This window comes from Antrostomus carolinensis, unplaced genomic scaffold (genome assembly GCF_000700745.2).
Source record: "Antrostomus carolinensis isolate BGI_N321 unplaced genomic scaffold, ASM70074v2 scaffold4174, whole genome shotgun sequence".
In the NCBI taxonomy this organism is placed as follows: Eukaryota; Metazoa; Chordata; class Aves; order Caprimulgiformes; family Caprimulgidae; genus Antrostomus; species Antrostomus carolinensis.
The window spans coordinates 5,477-26,980 of record NW_010311246.1 but is presented as its reverse complement, the minus strand read 5'-3'; the positions used below and the strand labels follow the sequence as shown (position 1 = coordinate 26,980).

Genomic DNA, 21,504 nt, shown 5'->3' with positions numbered 1-21,504 from the left:
GATAATGGGCTTAAGGTAAATTTCAATTTTAGTGCCTGCTTAGATTGACAGTGTCAATGTTACCTGATTTCAGTTAGGTTATTTTGGTTGCTTAATACAGTTCCTGTGTTGCCCTAGGTTAAATGTACATACGCTTTACCAAAATAATGCTTTGAAACTGTTGCACCACAGATACAACTTTATTCCAGCCTTCTAGGTCCGGGAATCCCCAGAGCCGTGGCAGGAGAAGCAGGCGGCTCTGTGGCTCTCCACTGCAGCATTTGACTTAGCTGGAAAGAAGCTTGAAAAATGGGCAGGGAGGAAAAGAGAGTGATGTTCACATCTTGGTTAAGCCTTAGTAGTGTCTGTCGCAGGGAGCTGGGAAGGGGAGAAGCCAGCACTAGCCACTTTCCAGCAGCAGAGAGCTGCTTTTCCACAACTTATTGCAAAGCAGATTCAATAGTTCCTAACTGGGTCCAAGTTTGCAGCAGGGCCACTTTTGGCCATTTGCATGACAACTTGGTGCCATATAAATGGCAGAAACAAAACACCTATTGGTTTAATACGATGGAGATTTCTTTCTGGGTAAGTAGATGCTATGTAAACAGAGATATAAGAACTTCCTGGAGTGAGGCACTCAACAGAAATGTTCAGAAGTATACCTTTATGCTGACCCAGGCTGGTTTGGCAGGAGGCAAGTGGCTGTATTTCCCGAATCTCCAACTTGACACATGCTTGCACCCACAAAACATCCATATAAATACACAAACAGATCTGTTACCTGTCCAACTAATTTGCATGGGCAGTTCTTGCATTTCTTTGGGCAATCACCCCAATTTGCTGACATCTCCCCACGTACACATTTATCTGTTTGGACCGTTGGTTTGTGGCAGTCAGAATTTGTAAACCCTTTACAGCATGGTAGTGGATGAGGTGAATAACAGCTTTTTCTCATATTTAAATTCAGTGGTATCTGTGGTGCTGACAGTAAACAAATGATGGGGTTTTTTTGATGCTGCTTACTTCAGCTGCAGCCTTTTTCTGATGAAATAGCCACTGGACCAAACATAAAAGGCAAAGTTATATTCTAACTATGTAAAACTGTCACCAGGGGCAGGATAACAAAATCACCATCTGAGCACAGAATTTGGACCTGTGCAGGTTTTTTGCAATTGGCCATGCAACTTGAACACCTACAAAAATATTTCACTTTTATGATGAGCAGCAGTTAACTAATGACAGGTCAAATTGTGTTGGCTTTTCTCATTCTGTTGATTACATTTGGAGTATTAAGTGGCTTAAGTGATAAGAATGGCGAAATTTGGCCCCAGTATATAATAATTGACATTTGAGAATGAAAATGTGAACCTGCGTGTATTACACCCTGCCCAGAGATACAGCCTGATATGTTATTAAAATGCAGTAGACAGCTTCACTTTGGCAGATACCCAGGAAGATGTCGTGAGAAATTGTAAAGATGTATAGAATTGATCATTTAGCGTGGTTTAATAAAAGTAAGTACACATGCACTAAAAAGTAGAAGCTGGATTAAAAAAAAAAAAAAAGGATTATAATCTTTCTTACTAGAACCTGGAAGTCTCTCACTAATGTAATAGAAATGTTTGTAATATAATTTGTATTGTATTTGTGTATTACATTTCATACTTTTTCGTCTATACCTTTTATTCTTGTCAGCACAAGCATTCTTGGCTCCTTTCCCTTTTTTCTTCTTTTTATCTAATAATTTACTGTAACAATTTAAAAAAAAACCCAAACAAAAAAAAACCCAATAACTCTAATGATACATCTGCGATCATCAGAATAAATCCCAAAACCAAAAGATAGTAATTGTAACCACATCATCTGTTGACCTCCCTTTCCTCCCTCCCCACCATGGGCAAACTTCTGAAGCTTTACCTCAATTTTTTCTGTTGTCATTTGGATGAACCTTCATCAATAGAATCAACGTCTCTTTTTACCCTAGAAAGAGGTGAAAAATGAAGCAATTGGTTCAAGATGTGGCTTCACTTCCCTAAAATGTGTCTGTTCTCATTCCCCTTTGCATCTGCCCATGCAGCCACTTATATTTTAAGTGTGCCTTCCAACCCCCAAACCCATCTGGTCATGACACTGCTCAGGGATGACTAAAGCAGCACACAGGAGCTTCATGTGACCATGTTGTCACTTGGGATTCATTTTTTTCCCCTTGGTTCCTCTCAAACATTCCCAGGGGCCGTAGTTTACAAGCCTATTGCTCCCTCTAGAGCCCTTCAGTGCCGTTCTGGGGGACCACATAAATAATCTGTCATCACACTAGATGTGAGCTCACTACTCGTTTTGCTTCCAGCCTCTGTCAGATGGGATGCAGACTGAATGCAGACTTCAAGTTCCTGTGTTGTAGCATAGAGCATGGGCCCAACACCTTCAGATGCTTGGGTCTTGGCTGATTTTCACCTTTTGCTGGTCCAGGAACAGCATTGCTGAGCAGGTGCTTTGTGCTTTCTCTTAAGTTCTTGCAGCTTTGCACAGCATCAGGGGATCACACGAGCAATCCTGTAAAGTCATGAGCTGGAGACAACTGGTTTAATCCATCTGACTTCGGCTATCAAATCAGCAGTGACTCAGGAGAGCACTTTTGATAGTAAAGTCTCTAGCAAACCTGTCAACAGAGTCTCTAGGTATCATTTAAAAAGTCAGTGTTGTATTTTGGCCAGAAATGCTGCTGTTTCCATTATTTTTTATAGAAGGTTTCTGACCTTAATACTCTTGCAAAAATAAACATTACCAAGCAATTTTTCCTATCCTAGTTGTGAGGGAAGACTTGATGGAAGCAGTGAGTCTTGTGATCTGCCCTTATGCTTACAAGGGTATGTTTTATGTCCATGGGAAGGGTTTCCAAAGGCAGAGCCCTGTCCCACATCTGGAGAATTTAGTCTTTGTGCTCAGGAGGTACTATGTGCCTAATATTAGGAACTGCCATGGATAGTTACAGAGAGAGCAACAGTCTCTGAAAAGACTCTTGCACCCCAGTGAGGCACAGCTTGACACTGACATCACCCATCAGCCCTTCCACCATCAGCCAGGACTCCCATGATGATGCAGTAGTGATTGGCTTCCATATACTGAGATATGTGCGATAAATCCAAGGTAATTTATATGTGGTTTCCTGTAGATGTATGGGACTGTTTAACCCAGAGGGTCTCCGATTTTGATGTTAGCTAATGGAGGGCTATGTGCCGGCTTGCTGTGACTGTTAAGATGTCATCAAATTGTAATCACGACTATTGGAGGCATCCAAACCAGACCAGTGTTTCAGAATGCTTTCTTGGGGTGTTTGGTCCCTCTTTACTGTCACTAGAGAGGTCAGTCCATCACTTCAGCTGTCTGACTCGGTTTTGGTGGCACACACCCCTCTCTGAGTTGAGCAGAGACACTAAGTGCTCAGTGTAGGTCTTCTACTGCTACTTAGGGGGTCCACTTATTTCAGCATCAGAAATCATGACATTTAATATAGGCTCCAATGCTAGGGCGTATGAATACAGCCTCCACTGGCTAATCTGGTTTTACTTCCACTAGTTTATTCTGCTGCATGTTGAATATGTATGTGTGTGTGTATGTGTGTGTGTGTGTGTGTACGCACTTGTGTGTAAGTGTATTATGCAAGTGTATGTTGAAAATAAAAAGCTGTATCATGGCTGTATCATAATGCATAAAAGCAAGGAGACTTTTATAGTCCTGCTGTCATCCCAAAAGAGCTATACACATAAAACACAGATTTCACTAACAATACCTCCAATCTAAATCTACCTTTGTCAACCAGACACATAAATGATGAATAATGTAGAAGCTATGAATAAAAGTGATAAAACCACTTAATAAAGCTGAATGTAAATGAAACAGAATAACCAGAGAAAAAACACAGGCAGAATTATTGGTAAGCAGCAGTGAGTGACACATAGGTTTATGGTTATATAGTCCTGTGGTTAACCAGTATGTGGTTAATGAATAGTCTTCTGTCAACAAGAAATAAGCTAAGTATCTTCCTGCTTTTGCCAACTTATGTCACAACCTTATACAGGCTCTGAGATCTAGTCTCTTCTGTAGAAAACCTTGAAAGTAACTTCACCTCCCTCTTCTTCTTTATTCTGGTCTTGTAGACTGGTAATGTGACTACATTTTGTTACATTTCACTATAGTTATATTTTTTTTTTCTGCGTTTCTTTTCTATCTGGAAAATCCACAAAAGCCTTCTAAAGAAATAAATTGACTACATATTCTAGAAGAACAGTAGGAGCACCTTACCTAATGCATCAGCATTTGTAAAAAAAAAAATTAAAAAAAAACAAATAGGAAGGAAGGTGGAAATACTGCAGATTAGTAAAGAAAATAAAGTATATTTTCAAAGTATCTTTCAGTCTTAGTGATCTAAGTGTTGTATATAATGATACAGTGAAACTATTTTTGGAAAGAAGGAAGATCTACAGTTGCCCCTCTCATATTTGTTAAGTCTAATGCTATGGATGCTAACGAGTTTTGTAAAGAAGTTTATTGAATTTTATTAGTGATGCTTCGTAGAAAGATCTGTTGTACCGTCAGAGAAAGCGTAACAAAGCTGTAAAACTTTATCATGTAATTTGGTATTTAAAGAATGTCAAGAACACAGCCATCCTCAGTCTGGGTAGATGTAGGACCCAAGAGTTGAGGGCCAAAGGCCTCGAGACAGGAATCTGAAATGCTTTTTGCTTTTGTTGCAATTCTTTCGATATCGGTGACTGTTTTGTAGCAAGGATGTGGAGCTGGGAAGACACTGGCCTGGGATTTGAGAGGCTTATGTTTCAGCTTCTGTTTTGTCAGGGCTGTGACTCAGGATTATAGTCAGATTTAGTTGCAGCAGCAGCCAAAGTGGTTAGCATCGCTGGCCACAGGCTTCCTGTGAGATCAGACAAGACACTTTATCTCCCTGCAGTTCCTCACCCGCAGAGTGGGGAGAATACCTCCCTAATTCACAGGGATGTGATGAGGACAGTTTCCAGTAACAGCTATGTGTGTGTGCTCGCTATGATGTTGATGCAGACCATTAGCACCAGAGTAGGAACTGCATTAAGAGAAGTATTGAACTGCAACTGAATATGCATAAGGAGGGGGGGAATGTTGCTGCTAGAAGCAGGCATTTGTATTCACATTTATATTTAAATGTATAATTATTTATATAGATAAATGAAGCAAACAATAAAAAAGTCTTAGAAGGGAAGAAACTCAGCACTCAGGAGGGCTGGAGCCAAGTGGTAAAATAAAGCAGGGAGATCTGAATGGGGAAGGTCACATAGCATGTGCCCAAAGGAGGAGAACCTCAATTTTCTTGCAACAGTTCCTGGTTATCTAACTTTAGGTGATGTCCCCTGATGTCTCTTACTGATAACAAAGATTCCTGTCAGTATCTGAGTCCTCTGTGATTCTGAGATAACTATGCTAAACCTGCTGACAGGCAATGTTTTTATTGTTGTCCAGGCCAAAGCCATAATGGATGCATATATGAGGTCTTATCAAAGATGCAGAATGTTATTTTTGTTATTTAAAAAATGCCTGAAGTAAATGCTGGCATTGGCCAAAAGCAAACCCAGGGGTAGCAGGGTCTGAAGGCATTGCAGTCACAAGGGGATGCAAAACCCTTCCCAGCAGCCATCAAAACGAGTACTTTTCCCAACTTAGAGCTGTGGCATGCACATAACAATTTTGAAAAGGCCTTCACAGTTTTCCTTCTGAATAATAGAGAAACTAAGCATAATTCTCTGCTATGTCTTCATAAAATGTTTTAATTCTCTGTGGACAAGCTGTAGGGTTTTTGGGGTTTTTTTTTTCATTCCCTTGTTTCTCAGCATTGGAGTAACAGATTATTTTTAAAGAGTTCTGGTTCACAATATGGAATTGATCTAATGCTAGCTTCAACCACAAAGCATGGAATTTTACGATCTGCCTAGGGGATCTGAGCACCCAGTTCTCTTTAATTTTAGCAAGTGCTGTTGATCAGATTCCTGTGGCAGTTTTGGAAAAAGTCAGCCATAATTTCTAAGCCTCTCTGAGCTAACACCCTTTAGAAAGCACAGATAAAGCACCAGCAGTCATGTAGATCAGATAAACTCTAGCTGTTAGGGGTAACCTCCTTTTTTTATAAACAAAGTGTAGATCATTTAAATATAAATTAATTTTTTTTTTTCCAAAAGCTTTGAGCAGTTGCCACAGAGAGAATGCATCCAGCACCAGGCAGTTGCGAAGTTATACACCCCACTCTCTAGGCACATCTCTCTCTTCAGATATGGACAGCTAAAGCATTTTAGTGCCATTTGGTGTGTTCGGGTGCTATCTGAAATGAGGAGTACACCTTTTCTCAACACATATGCTCAGTAACATTTTTTTTTCCTCTTGCAGGGAAAAGCTTCACTCTGACTATCACCGTCTTCACAAATCCACCACAAGTAGCCACATACCACAGAGCCATCAAGATAACAGTGGACGGACCTCGGGAACCCAGAAGTAAGTGAGATAATGACAGCATTTGCAGAAGGCCAAGTTGACGGTTTAGTATAGGGGTTCCTCACCAGCCTCATGAAACGCAGCAATATCCAGTGCATGTGGAGGAGTGGGTAGGTTTTAAGCCAAAGCTGTCCTACAACTGGTTTTAATTATACCTTCCTGAAGCCTTATTTTTCATGGGTGTCCAGCTGATCTAGAATATTGCTTGCGTTGCATTTCTAAAGTGTCTACCCAGGGATGACTTGGATCATACCCAAAAGCTGACAGAAGGGATGCTGGTAAAAGGTGGGCAGCATATATATCAGCATATACCTTACACATAATTTCTTGCTAGTCTTGCCTTTCAGATATTAAGAGGGTTTTAAAGCATTGGAAACCAATATATTATTGATTTAACTTTTCAAGCTCAGCCACCCTGCAAAAACAAAAGAATGCCTGAGAGAGGACACCTGGTTGCTGCTCTGTGGAGTTCACTATACCTCATGCTGTTGTATAGTTTAGGAGCACCCATTTTCACCGACAGCCAATCTTTCCTTTTTTTTTCCCTTTCTTTTTTGAAGAATTAAGTACAAGGAGGAGCTGAACGGTTTGATATCTCCAGGGGAATACCTGCACCTTTCACACGGGTGGTTGTTTTGTTCGGGTGGTGAGGGCAAGCTGTTTTGTCTGTGGGGTGAAGTGAAGCAAGGGTGGAGCAGATCTGCAGGTATAGATGCTTCTGCAGCACCTGCGCTGCCTGTTACTGGAGGCAATTCTTAACCTCAGTCACTAGCCCGAATGGGGCATTTTCATATTTTGATTGAAATGCCCTGATGTAAATTGAGGTTTGCGGTTAGTTTCTTTCACTCCTCCTGCACGCTTGGCAGAAGTTCTGGCTGTTGCTTAAGTGGAATCATCCCAGGAGAAGAGAGCAGCAGGATTCAAACACCCACTAGAGAATGAGACTCACAGCTTGGGATTGCTTAACTGAGCGGGTGGGGAGGAGAAAAGAAAGGTTTGAAACTTCAACTAAAAAAACTTAGAAAACTCTTGTCTTGCCTGTGCATTTTCTTCTAGAGCCTTTGTTTGTCTGAGTTGTATCATGATGCTGCATGCATTTAGTGGAAAAATCTGACCTATATTTTTGGGATTTGAGGCCAAACTTGAAAACAAATACTGCTGTCAGGATAAGGCACCTTTTTTTTTGTTTTTTTTTAATTTGTGGTTGAATTGTCCCTGAAAAATATCCCCAGTGAACCAGTCAGCTGTGCACATAAAAAAAGATATTTGTATATGCAAGTTCCAGATTTGCATATGCAATTACCTAGTCATGTTCATAGTTTGCAGACAACAAATAAGGTTTAGGTTTTTTTAATATGAGTCTGCTAGAGTGGTAAGAAACAAAACTGTCCTGCAGGAATACCTACTGTTTCAAATCAATTCTTCAGTTGGTATAAAAGTTAGTATTTAGTAAGATTCTACATTTTAAAAAGGAACTAGAGATATAATACATGCTGAAGCAACATACCTATCTTCCCGACTCAAATGTATGTAACATCTTCCTTGTAAATAATTTCACTTTGTCGTAGGCAAATCAGCTGCGTAGTGGAGGAGGCTTTATGCGTGGCATGAGAAGAGGTCAGGCTCTCCTCTCAGTAGGAATGCAGACCTCCTTTTATCGCTAAGTCATTCATGACACAGCGTGGAAGGGATTATGCTCCTTTCATTTGTAAGTAAGTGGGCTGCAAAGTCCTTTGGTTTGACTTCTCACCAAGCGTTTCTAAATCGTGGTGGCTGTTGCCATCAGTCTGGTATCTCCTTTTCTTTTTATGCATTTGACTGAGATATGAATTGGCCTGAAGAGATACACCATGGGCTGTGAAAGAAAAAAATAAATGGTACCCAATGGATTCTCCATTCTGAGACAGTTCTGGTGGGTTTGGGCTATAAGTTTATTTTTCTATACTCTCACTCAGTGAGTGTATCCTATTTTGCATTGGTTCAATTAGATCAGTTCATTGTCTAGCCTGTACAAAAATAGATTGCAGGACACTTACCTGTGCAAACTCACATACAAGATTTGTGGTTACACATATCAAAACATGTATGCTGTGTACTGAAAGGATTTAAAATTATATCAGCCTTCTTGTATTGAGACTAGAATCAAAATGAAAACTGCTGGATTAGAGTGTTTCTAGTTTCAGTGATAGATATTTGGGAACGTTTGTGCTTACAGATCCATGACTCACCCGCTCACTTGAGCTAAAGGAATTACAGAGATACTGAGATGTATTTTCTAAGAAGTCTTGATCCAAAAGAAATCTGTGGAAAACAGTAATGGCAACAAAATTAGATACTGCTCTTACAGAGATCTAGAAAAAAACCATGCTGATGTCCAAAAATCAACTCCAGCAACAGGTTTCGATTAATCTAGTTTATGTTCATAACCGTTCTTGGACAGTCTGAATTCTAGTGAGTGCCTGCATTCTCTGTGAAAAATGCTGGAAGGTAAGGGGGCATTTCTGAGGACGGAGATCATCTGAGACAAAAGTCAGAACTTCACACCAGGATGACTTTTAGTGAACTTCACAGAACATAGAAATACCTTTTTTAAAAGCCTTTAAGTTTTATTAACTCAATAAATAACAGAAACACTGTATTTTATCTTCAGAGAATATCAGATCAAGAGCAGTTTCTGAGACAGAATTAGACTGGTTCTCAAAGTGAGGCTTTTTGATACAAAAGGACAGCCTCTTCAACTAGGCATGCTTGGGGAAAAAAACTTTCAAAAGTAATACCAAGCGGGATTCAAAGCCATCTTTGGAAAACAGAAAAATACTCAAACCAAAGGCTCCAAAAGCAAATATGCAAAGCACAGACTTTTTGGCTCACCAGGATGTGTGGAGATATCATGACACGTGATGATAACGTGGTGTGTATTATCACACGTGCCACCTTCACTCGGCACAGAGGCCTGCAGACTTTGCGTTCTTGCACGTCCCGTTGTACATTTAGTCGCAGTTACTGTGATGTCCAGGTCTTTGCCTAGCAGCAGATTTGCCTATGTAACTACCAGATTTGCATTTACAACTCTGATAGTTACTTGTGCGCAGGACTTAGACCATTGTCCTTTTTTTGCCATTGAATTTCTGGCTGTGCCTATGACACTTCTCATCAAATTGTCATGGCTTCTAGAGAGAGCAAAGGTACTTAAAAATCTGGCTCTTCCTCCCCTGCTTTCATTATGTTTTTTTAAAATCTCTTTTGAACTTAGCATTTTCATTCTCCAGCTCTGAATAAATGCTTATTTTCAAAATTTTTTATAAAAGAAATAATACTGCACTGTCAGGGAGAAGGGCAAGATGACCTAACCCATCATTTTCTTCTCCAACTTCTATGATTCTATGATTCATAAAGCAATTTATGTTTTTATGAGCTAAGTCCATGGGGAAAATCATTAGCAGTAACCAGATCAAGAGTAGTGCTCCTGATGAAAATACTTTTGGTTAGGAAACTTGGTAGAAACAGTATGACTCTTAAATTAAATATTTCCCTTAGGCCATTTGACCTACTGTGTACATCTGCTGAAAAATTAGGTTTTTCTTCTTTTGACTGCTTCTTTCTGTTTTTCTCATTGAATTGTTTTAACCTGCATAGCTCTGAAACATTCACTAATGGACCACGTGCCTGAAAATGGTGCAAAATGAAAAGGCTATCTGGATTTAGCCCCAGTGGGCCTGAGATGTCCAAGGTTAAGCTGGATATTAAATGTGATTATCCAATATTGGATATGTGGTTTTCCCAAATACTTTTTTGGCATCCTTATATCAAAGGGCAGGATGCTGAGGAGCCGAGAGAGATAGGATAATATTGCTGAGCAGGATTTAAGAAGGAGCTTAAAAAGCTGCTGGCCCAAGAAGAGCCTTTTTAGGAATGGAAGTTTCCTTTTGCCTCCTGGCAAGGCTAGCTGGGGAAGGGGGGTCAGGTACACGTTGGGTCAACCACAGTTAAGGACACCTTCAGACCCCGATCTGAAGTGATGCCATCTCATTTGTAAGGTTCAAGGAAAGCCCATGGCCTGTAGCTGTTCTGAAGGAAATATTCAAACGCCCCCTTGCCTGACCTGAGGTCTTTTTTAGGGAATCCCTAAGGGCTGGTGGTGTTAAGTACACCTGATCTGCTAAACTTTCCCCTGCCTGTCCAGCCTTTGCCCACAGACCTTAGACTCCCAGAGCAGCTTCTGGGAGGAGAATGGGCAGAGCCCAGGAGAGACTGGCATCCCCTGCCCCGTGGCAGAAGCAAGGAAGACTCTGCAGAAGTGAGGCTGGGGAGGGATGATTCCTCTGAGGGTTTCGCATCACTTCCACCTTCAGCTTTTCAGGCAAGGAAAAGTAAACCATTCTCCAAAAAACCTTTTCATCTCAGTAAGCTGAAATAATACTTCGTGCCTTCATCTCTTGCTTGCTTTCTGCTGCAAGTGCCTGCATCTGTTGGAAGCGGAGACTAATGTGTACCAACAAACAGTTTAAAAACCATGAAAAAATTAGTCATCGTGTCATTGGAATAGACCTACCATTTAAATTTCAGTGATGGCTTTTCAGTACTTTCATTCACCTGGAGACTTACAGTGCCTAAAAATTTCTTCTCAGGAAACCTGTAGAGGAAAAGGTGGTGTTTACAAGTTGATTGTCGCTATAACAGAAACTCAACGGGGATTCTTTCTTCCTTAGCTAGCACTGTCTGCGTGCTTCGCAGCACGCCACCCGCTCAGTATCACAATCCAGCTTTGCTAATAGCTTTTTAAAAAATCTTGGCTAAGGTACTTGCCCCTGAGACCTTCCAATCTAAATAGACTATGTACAGACAAAAGAAAGGGATGGGCTGCGAGAGAAGCCAACAGTTGCGCACTGCCGGGTCTGTGCCTGTGTGCTTGTGCCCCCACGTCCTATTGTCTGGGTGACACCAACGTAGGTGGACTAGTGCTTAAATGATGGGTGCACTCTGGGGACATATTGTAGTCAGCTTGTGCAATGATCATGTGCAAGTGTGAGGCAGCTGGGGGAAGTTACAAAACATCACTAGCTCAAATTCACACAGGGTGACTTGAGGTGTTGCTGTCTCTAAATGGGTACGGATAGGTAGGAGATGGCTGTTGGTTTCCTTTCTGTGTGTGTCTCGTCAAAGGATGGAGAGAAGAGCAATTGAATCCATTTAAATAAAATAAAGTGTTCTATTACTGCAAGGGCATGCTTGCAGACCAAAGGAGCTGTTTCTGAACAGGCAGGACAGTCCTAGCAGCCCCCCAGCAGCCAGGCCAGGTCCGCCTTCCCTCAGAGCAGCAAGGGAACAACAGCCTGCAATGTACGTCCTGCTGCTGGGCACGTCTTCCCCTGCTGTGAAAGCTGTGCATGCCACCAGCCCATTTTTCATACTGAAAGTACACAAAGAGTGAAAGAGCAGAGAACAGTTTGTCCCTTTGTGACCTGTATTTTCTGAAGAAAAGTGAAGAGTGAGGGGGAAATCAGCCTGTTTCCATTATGCACGCACTTTTACATGAGGCAGCCTGAGTTACTCCACTGATACAGCATTGGGCCTTCTGGCTTAGCACACGACCATATAGCACAGGAGCATCACATAGCCCAGGACCACCTGACACTGGATGTTAAAAGTTTGGCTGCAGAACGGGACCAGAAGTCCCGTGTCTGGATGCAGTCAGCTCTGCAGAGCATCCACGGGCACCTCCACAGTTCTTGGGTCCCTCATGTCCCAGAAAGACCTCCCTATGCCCCACAGCCCAGCTGCTTAGCAAGCCCCTTCTCCTCAAGGAGGGGATGGGGTAGCAGCCGTCCTGGGGTTGGTCCCCTCAGAGGGGCTGGCAGGGCTGGCACAGCACCAGCCTGTTGTCTGAAGACTCAGAGTCCCCTCGCCTGACCACCCCATGGGGTCTTTCACTGGCAGCAGGAACCTGAAGCAAAGCCCATGCTCTGAAGCCATCAATTTCAGACTTTAAATCATACAGACAAACCAGCAGGCATGGTACCCATGAGCTGAAAAGGCCAGTAAAAGCAAAATGTAGCTGCTGGAACTACCCCAGTGCCTAGATCCCTCAGTGCAGGCAAGGTCCAGGCAAGACCTGCCTCAGATGGACTTCGACTACTAGTGCTACCTGTAGCTCCTAAATCCAGTGCTGATTGTTCTTGATCAGATTTGCAAAGGATTATGACATTTATATGTTCAGCACTCCCTGAAGTAACAGTGATAGGGAGGATCCTTTTGCCCCACTCAATAGGTAGGACCTAAACATGTTTTCAATACCAGTATCCTTGAGGTTTCGTGGTACAGATGCTTCTTTTCTGTATGGAAACAGATTATCCTGGAACAGGATTATTTTCCCTGGCATTTATCAGTCTCAGTGCTGAGGCAGTTATAAGAGTTGATGTTGGGCAATGTGCAGCAGGGAAATTGTCATTTTAGTTCAATAAATTTGTCAAATATGTGTAATACAAAATCTTAAGACTGGTTTTCTGGGAGTGTGGTAGCTTATATATATTTGCTTGCCTAGTTATTTCACTGTTTTTTTAAACATACGTTGAAGTGTTGACAGGACATGCTCCTTCCTTGCATAAAGCAGGTAAACAGGAAACCAGAGTTGCTGTGGTGTGGGCTAGGAACTGCAGTAAGGCTGGCTCAGTCCTATAGAAATTACTTAAACTCCTTTTTTGAGTCACTTAATTCCACAAAGCTCTTCTCCCTCCCCCCGCCCTTGAATTAGTGTGATTTTAATTTGAGAACAGGTAGGTAGTTATTTTTCACTTTGTCCACTTTTTTTTTGTCTTTGTTAACCTTTTTTCTTTGAATTTAATATTCAGTATTTTATTGCCTAGTGGTTGAACAGCTGTGGTAAATATTTTTAAATATAAAGACTGTGGTAAATATTTTTAAGTGTTTACCTATATTTGCATGGTGGGATTGTCAAGGGATATACAGACTTGGTCTAGCTCTGCTGAAGTCAGTGGGCAAGTGCTCTATGACTGTGACAAAAGTAGAATTAGGTGAATGTATATTATTTCCGAAAATGGTAGCTCAGCAGTCAGTAGGTCTGACTTTCTCCTGTCAGCTGCACTTAGCTACAAAGAATTTGTAGCTGTTAAGATCCATGAGCAACCTTTTGGGTGAGGGGGAGCATTTTCCATAGAAATTAAAAAAAACCCAAAAAAAACCAGATTGCATAGGTGCCACTTGTATTTTGTGTGCGTGTATGTAAAGAAAAGCATTAAATATGCAGCACTCTGGCAAGTAATTTGGCCGTAGGGGACGTGACTGTGCACTGGTCCCTACTGAAGACTCTAGTTCACTGACATGCCAGCTACCTTTCCAGTGAAGTTTGTTGATGGTGCTCTGAATTAAAGATTTCTGATTATGGTCCTTCATCCCTCATGTTTCTTCTGCAAAGATGGACTTTTGAATAGCAGTCGTTAAACATGAGTGAACAAAAGGTTTGAAGCAGCTGCTGGGGCTTCACATGAGTTCAGGAAGGATGGACTCGTAGTTCAAATCCCATGTTGCACCTGCCTACTGTGGTTTTAAGGGTGTCATATAGCTCCTACCCTTCCTAGGAGAAGGTTGGCTAGTAAAGCAGGCCTGTTGGAGCATCGATCAGCAATACTGCTGTCGTCTTCAGGGCTCACCACCAAGTGCCTACTGCACTGCTGGTGGATGAGAAAGTTTTCCACAGGGATGGGCTGGAGGGCAGCAGAACCCGATTACACACAAGCTCTGCAATCCACTTCCTTCAGCCTGCCCTCCACAGGAGGTATGAGAGAGGATCTTTTATTCCTCAGGCTCCTAGGGTAGCTGGGAGAAGGTGGAGGGAAACTTTCACACTTTCTGGAGAGGTCAGATGCTCCCATTTGCCAAACAAGCTTTTGGCAGTGCAGGACTTTTTCTGAAGTCTCTGTTTTTGAGGAGTTGCCTTACTTATGGGTTTACCAAAACAACAGGTGTCTAAGAGAAAGGCTGGATGAAGCTGTGTGGCACTCAGTTATATTCTTCTTGGAATATAACTAGAAGGGGTGAAAATCCATCTACACTGCGGTCCCTCCCAGCCTTGCCTGCCCTGGATTATCAGAAGGTTCATCAGTTTCCTCCTTGCAGGCCCATATGAAAACACTGCAGGCTTTTGCTTCATCCTCTGTCACCCATTGTGAAGAATGCAGAAAGAACTTCTGCTCTGTGTCTCCATTTGTGCCCTTGCTCTTTGTTCATCTGCTGCAATTGGGAATTGTAATGAGTAAATGCATTTTCTATTAGTGTTAATGGTGAATCTTGGTCAGACTGTTCCTATGTCAGTGCCGCACAGGTCTGTGCAAAGCATGAGGGAGACCGATGCTTGGGAGAGGCCATCTCGACTCTGCTTCTGAATTGTAGGAGAAGAAATTGTCTGTTGTATGAGGGCACAATGTGCCTGTTAATAACTGACACACACCCTAAAGAGAGGAAAGGATGGAAACATCTCCCTTGCCTTCTTTAATCATGGAACAGATAAGGAACAGCCTGTAAAAATGGGAGGAGACATGAGAAAGAATTTAACCAACCACAAATGAAAAGTTGATATATTTATTTTTTTTAAATAGCACCTGACCTTTATTCTTCCTTCGCAGAATGTTATAGTTTGAGTCCATTAAATGCGACATGCATCAGGCCATCTTCCAAAGGCTGACCAGGCCAGAAAAGCCATGCTGTGTCATAACCTTAGCACATAAAGCTGCAGAAAAATTTAAGCAACAGTGTTGATTTAATTATTAAGGATTCTGTTTGTCTGAGTCTGTTTGCCTCTCCTACCTACACCCTGCATTATGGGCTGCTCTTCATTACCTGCTCTACCTATCTTCGCAATCTAGCCGCAAACAGTTTTGGTTGACCACACCACTTCCCTCTTGAAAGTTAATACTGTTTGACTCATTCTGTACTGCTAACACCAAGCCAAAGAAAACAAGCCAAAGAATAACCTGCTTGTATGCAGTTTGGAAACTTCTCAGAGGCCCTGCTTTCAAAATGCTATACAGTAGCTTACTATATCTCTCTGCAGCTGCAAAGAAAATGAGGAAAGCAAAAAAATGGTTCAAGAACCTAAAATAAAGGCTAGGCAGAACCATGTGAAATTTACGAGCTTTCAGTGAACTGCAGTCCTGCAGTTCAGGCACAATGGAGCATCAGTACAGAGGAGGGACTGCTTAGTAACCTACAGATTAAAATACCCAAACTCATTTATTTGGGAAAACAGGTATTTTCAACTACTATGTGGAAATACCAGTCACCGGACTTGGTAAAAGCAAAGGTCTTTAGTTCAAGGGAAGCACGTAGCCTGGCTATATACTTATTTTGGATGAGAGCAAAGTTTTTTACAAGTCGCCAAAGTCTGAATGGTCAGTATCCATGGGGAGTAAATTTACTTTTGTGTTGCCAGATTCCCCTGGTTTACATAAACAGTGAGCCACAGGACTTGACCTTTAAGTTGCAGGTCCCTTGTTCAACTCTGTCTGAGGCTGAATGTTGGAGACCTTTTACTGTCTAGAGATATTTTGGTGTACTGATGAAATGGGTTTCTGTCTAAGCTATTTCTCCGACTCCAACACCGTGGTGTTTGTGCAACTCACTTCCCCATTCGTTTGTCCTCTTGGAGGCACTGGAAAGGTAGAAAATGCTATTTTCCTACTCAGGCTGAGGGAGGGGGTCCAGATTCATCCCACCTAAGCTTACACATTTGATTGAGGTGCCTGAATGAGGAGCCTGGTCCCGTGTATTCAGCACAGAGACAACCTTTTCCCAAGGGCTGCTCTGCTCAAATGGCGGCTCAATCCTTGCTGCCTGAGCCTTGTGTTTCTGCAGCTTTTATTTTGAGAGAGGTGTCTTTTTGTGCCCGTATTTTTCTTGGTTGCTGCTGAGCTGTTGGTTGGCTGGTTGCATCTCATTCTGCACCTACTCTTTCAGACATATCTTCAACTATGATGTCTCAGCCCATGGCTGGAGGGTATTCTTCTGGCGGTTTGTACATGTGGGAAGATGCAAACTATAAAGAAACAAAAGAGGCTTTTGGCAATGCGATGCTTAAGTTGGGTGTCATTCAAACTTTGTCAAGGAGTCGGGATGGGATTTTTAAAGTATATACATTGACATGGGGGAAAGGGAAAAGAAAGCAAAGGGTGTAATTTTGCAGACTAATTTAACTTTCATGAACAACTTCTTCCCTCCAAACTCCTCACACTCAGTTCCCTTACCTTTACTTCACTGTGATGACCTAATTCCTGGGGTGAACCCACAGAATAATTGCACTTCCATGACAGAAACAGAGGACACATATATGTCAGATTCAGCAGAAGTTTTGGTGGATCTGTGGCAAGCAAAATAATTGTGTTTTAAGTGGAAATATGTTTGTGCATTGCTATTGGTTAGTACAGCACAGGCCTTACCAGTAGAGCTGGAGGGAGGGGAAGCATATTTCCTGCCTTGCAAAAATTGTCAGGTTTGCTTTTTCTGGCTGTGGTACCTCAGGGTAGACGTGAGACTTTTCATATGTTTGTCAGAGGGCAGGGAGAGAGCTGGAGGGACCCAGACTGGAGAAGCCCGTGGTCTTTCAGTCAGCATGCCGGCTGGAGCGAGGGAGACTGGCAGCCTCTGCTTCTCCCTTTTCCCGGTGACATTCCCTGCTGGAGCTCTCCCAGTGCAGCTGGATAGTGAATTAGTGATGAAAAGGGCTCTCAGCCTGCAGTTAGGGCACTCACCTGGAAAAAAGGAAACTGAAGTTTGTTTTTTAGTATAGACTAGGCAAGAGGTGCTTGATCCAGACTCTCCTGCCTGCTCTTGTTTGTTCTGGGGCAGGACTCCATCTCATTGCAAATTTTGCTCTACCTATAGCATCTGTTTGCTTGGGCTTTTTTTAAAAAAAGCACTAATTTAAAACTGAAGAGGTAAAAAAAATAATAATAATTGCCAAAATATTGTCTAACTACTGTTAAAACCCATAGAAAAAAAACAAAACACCAGATGCTCAGGGTGCATGTTGTTACTGTGGGGCAAATAATCCCCCAATGGAGGTGCAAGGAACTACCTGGGCAAAGTGGGAAGTTACGAGAGAGCAGAGAACCTGCCTTGTAAAACTGTGTTCGCTTTGTTGGTATTGGTGGACACTTGTTCAACACACAGCCAAATTGGATCACCTGGTGGAAAAGTTAAATGCTCAGCAAAGGATTGTACCTGAAATATCTAGTCTGTCTCTAGTTGCTCTGAGTAAGAAGCAGATTTTTCCATAGAGACACAGAAAGGGTGAGGTTTGCCAGGGAGCTGATAGGAGAAGTGAGCCTGGAAGGGCTTCCTGGTGTCAGTCTGTCTGTGCTCGGTGTTGCTCAGTATTCTGCTTCTGAAGGGCAGCTGGATGTCAGCCTGGTCCTCGAGATGTGTAATATTCAGCCTCATTCACACATTTCCCAGCACCTCGTGCCTATGGTCAGGTTGGGTCTGATGACCAACACTGATTCTGCTGGTAATTAGACATGGCACGAAAGCGTTTAGCATAATATCCTGTCTACCACGATGTTCCTTCTGTCTGGAAAGAAGGCTTGCCTTGTACAGTGCTTAAGAAAAACAGCAAAAAAAAAAATTGCTGATGAGTCTACTCAAAGCTCTGACTTCCATCACCAGTATTTTTCCTCACCACAGCAACAATATTTTTAACTGAAGAAAGAGAAAATATCCTACAGTGTATCTAATTCCTTTTTAGGAACTTTTTACATTATATTTTTAACACTGTACAAGAGGTTGATGTGCTCTGATGCTGCCCCATATCCAATGCCTGAGTGCAGTACAAGTCTTTTCCAAATGGTGGAGGCTAGTGAGGAAACCACTTTACCTATTGGTTTTATTTTCAAGCGTGATTTCCTAGAGCCCTGTGAGCTGCTGTGTAACAGCGGTTAGTACCTTACACTAAGCATGCGCATACAGCTCTGCAGGATCAGGTCAGGTTTGTTTCAAAACACAACAAACATCCTAGAAAAGTTATACCACTTGCTCTTTCTGTGCAGATAGGAAATCAGGGAAAAAGAATGTTCAAAGTATTTTTTATCTGAGATATCTGAAACATAGAATAATATTACTGGTTTATGCACTTAAGGCACTATTTCTGTTGTTAGTATAAAAAAAAATGGGGTTTTGTGGGCAGGATAGCTGATTTTCAAGCATTTGCATTTCCCAGCTTGGTAGTAATATAGAATCACTATAATTTAATTCACTTTTGTTAACAAGAATATGTAATTTTTTGCACTAAAGATATTGTGTGCACTTCTTAGAATAATGTAAAAGAGTGTATTTTCTTCTCTATGTACAAAATACTTTTATTTCTTTTAGCTCCATGGCACAAAACAATGTTTACCACTTTATTAACCAGACACAATGAAACACAGCTTATTTTCTACCCCATTAGAGCTGGATATAAACCAAAGCTCTAAACACAAACAGCCCTGAAAAGAGGAGATGCTGGGATCGAGGTCCAATGCAGTTCCAAGGCAGCCAGCTTCCATTAAACCAAAGCATTGAGTTTCATCAGTCACTCCCTACTTCAGCAAAGTCTGGCCAGATGCTGTCTTTTCCTGTGTATAATCCACTTTTTGGGTGTGAAGAGTCTGCATGTCCAGCCTGGGAAAAAGGGGGGCAGGGGAGAGACAGGGTGGTATTCTGCTCCCCTCGGGGAAAAAAGGCTCTGCTTAATTAAACTCCCCTTATAAGTACAACCTGATGATTTTGGGCAGAAAACTTGTGGATAATGCACACAAAAACCTGTGATGTTTCTGCTTGAGTCTGCTTCTGGCTGGGATGCTTAGCAGCCTTGAGCCAGTGGTCTTCATCAGACACCTGGTCCCCCAAGCCCAAACCTTTCATGGGAGTTAGTGCCTCCCGATGCACCAGCTCCAAATAATCAGATTTGTGAGTGAATGAGAGCAAGTGACAGAATCATAGAATCATAGAATGGTTTGGGTTGGAAGGGACCTTAAAGATCATCCAGTTCCAACCCCCCTGCCATCAGCAGGGACACCTTCCACTAGACCAGGTTGCTCAAAGCCTCACCCAGCCTGGCCTTGAACACTTCCAGGGAGGGGGAATCCACAGCTTCTCTGGGTAACCTGTTCCAGTGTCTGACCACCCTCACAGTGAAGAACTTCTTCCTAATATCTAATCTAAACCTACCCTCTTCCAGTTTAAAGCCATTTCCCCTTGTTTTGTTATTAACTGCCCTTATGAAAACTCAAAGAATGTACTCATCCTGTGACTTAATTAAAAAAGAAAAAAAAAAAAAAAAAGTCTATTAATCCATTCCAGCAGTGTTTACTTGTAAACCAGTCCTGGGTACCCACAGGAATTTCAGTAGCTTCAGCTGACAGAACGAGAGAGCGATGCCTTTCCTTAGCCTCTGTTTTACCTGCTTCTCCCACTCTTAATCTGAAAGACATCTAGTAACACTTTTAAAAACTAAGTTGAACAGAAGGTAATGGGAAACCTATTTCTTTTTCTGCACCTGGAGGCAGCCCAGAGTCTCCACAGGACTGGTCACGGTGTGAAACTCAGACTGAGCACCCATTCCCAATGAGTGCCCGATGTGCACAAAAACGGGGGCTGCCGAGGCACTTTGTTCTTGTCATTTCCACATCCAGAGCCTCAACCAGATGGCCACAGGCCAAGCTGAGTGCTCCACGGTCTCTTACAGTCCATAAAACTGCATTTTCCTCCCATTAAGAGGGAAAGCACTTTCATGTTGTGTTGCTGTAAAAGTATCGGAAAAGCTAATGTTTTCACTGCCCTCCTTGTGTAATATTCCACATTAAAAAAATCCACCTGACCTCACTGAGACAGTATTTGAAAGGGATAAGGAAAGAAAAAATGTCCAAAATCCCCCAAACCCTATGGTTTAGACAACCAGGCTGGATGTTCTATTTATTCCAGCATCTCAAGCACTGACCCTGCAACCCAAGGCAAAAATAATGCTGCCCTTTTCTTTCCTCTGCTCATACCTCCAAACTGATGCTTCACAAAAAGTATGGGAGCATGGGGAGGGAAAGGGGACAGTGGTGCCGTCTCATGGCAAGCTGGCTCTCTCTTCAAGCTCTGGGCCAAGGTCTTCTTCATTCAACAGCTGGATGTTTAATTGACATCCATAAAGTTCCCTCTGATTTGTAAAAGTATCAGATCCTCATGGACAAAGTGCCAGCTCAGCAGAGCCACACCAGTTTCCAACCACCTTCCTGCTGCTCTTCCTCATCCTGCATCACGCTGCTCTCCTGTGAAGGGGAAGCCTGGGCTTGTGGTCACCTCACTGAACTGGGAGGTGAGCATCTGCCACAGGGTCACTGCCTGACCACAGGCAAGTCACCTCATTTCTCTGTTGGTTTTCCACCTTTCAAATGGGGATAATTATAGTCCTGGGCTTTACAGGGGTGAACTGAGGATAAAGCAAGGTGTTTAGAGGGTAACTTCAAAGCAAAGCTAATAAACACAAAAATACAAGTCACCCTAGCAAAGCTCTGCCTGTGCATTTATAGTGGCTTGGGAAAACCATTTATATTTGTTACATTTTTCTGAGACAGTTCTTTACTTTCCTGCTGCAGACCTTCATTCAAAACAGGTTCTGTGCTGCTACCTGCAGCAGTCAGCAAGGGAGAAAAGGCTAAATAGCTATTCTAACTGGGGGCAGGTTGGGGGGGGGGAAAGAGCCACTTTTGGAGCTACATCTTGAGGTGACAATTGCCTGGTGTTGATTCTAGGTAGTTCCTACCAAAAATTACAACATAGGGATGAAAACAAGAGCAGAGCTCCCCTGAGAAGGAACCTGCTGGCGCTGGTCTTTCCTTCCCAAATGCATTGACACAGGTGGGATTTCCACAAGCCCAAGGGATGAGGCAGATCTCAGGTGTGCTGATGCCCCATTAGTACCCCCAGGCTACAGAGGAGGCCCCATGCAGGAGGCTGCTA

General features: G+C 42.5%; 1 protein-coding gene across 1 annotated transcript in view; it reads left to right on the top strand.

Moving 5' to 3' along the window:
- The window catches only part of LOC104523927 (runt-related transcription factor 1), a 38,989-nt gene that overhangs the window by 13,918 nt on the left and 3,567 nt on the right, over window positions 1–21,504 (top strand). Inside the window, exon 3 of the mRNA XM_010166659.1 lies at window positions 6,406–6,510. Within this exon, the coding sequence (XP_010164961.1) occupies window positions 6,406–6,510 (105 nt within the window). The remainder of the gene's footprint in view (window positions 1–6,405; window positions 6,511–21,504) is intronic.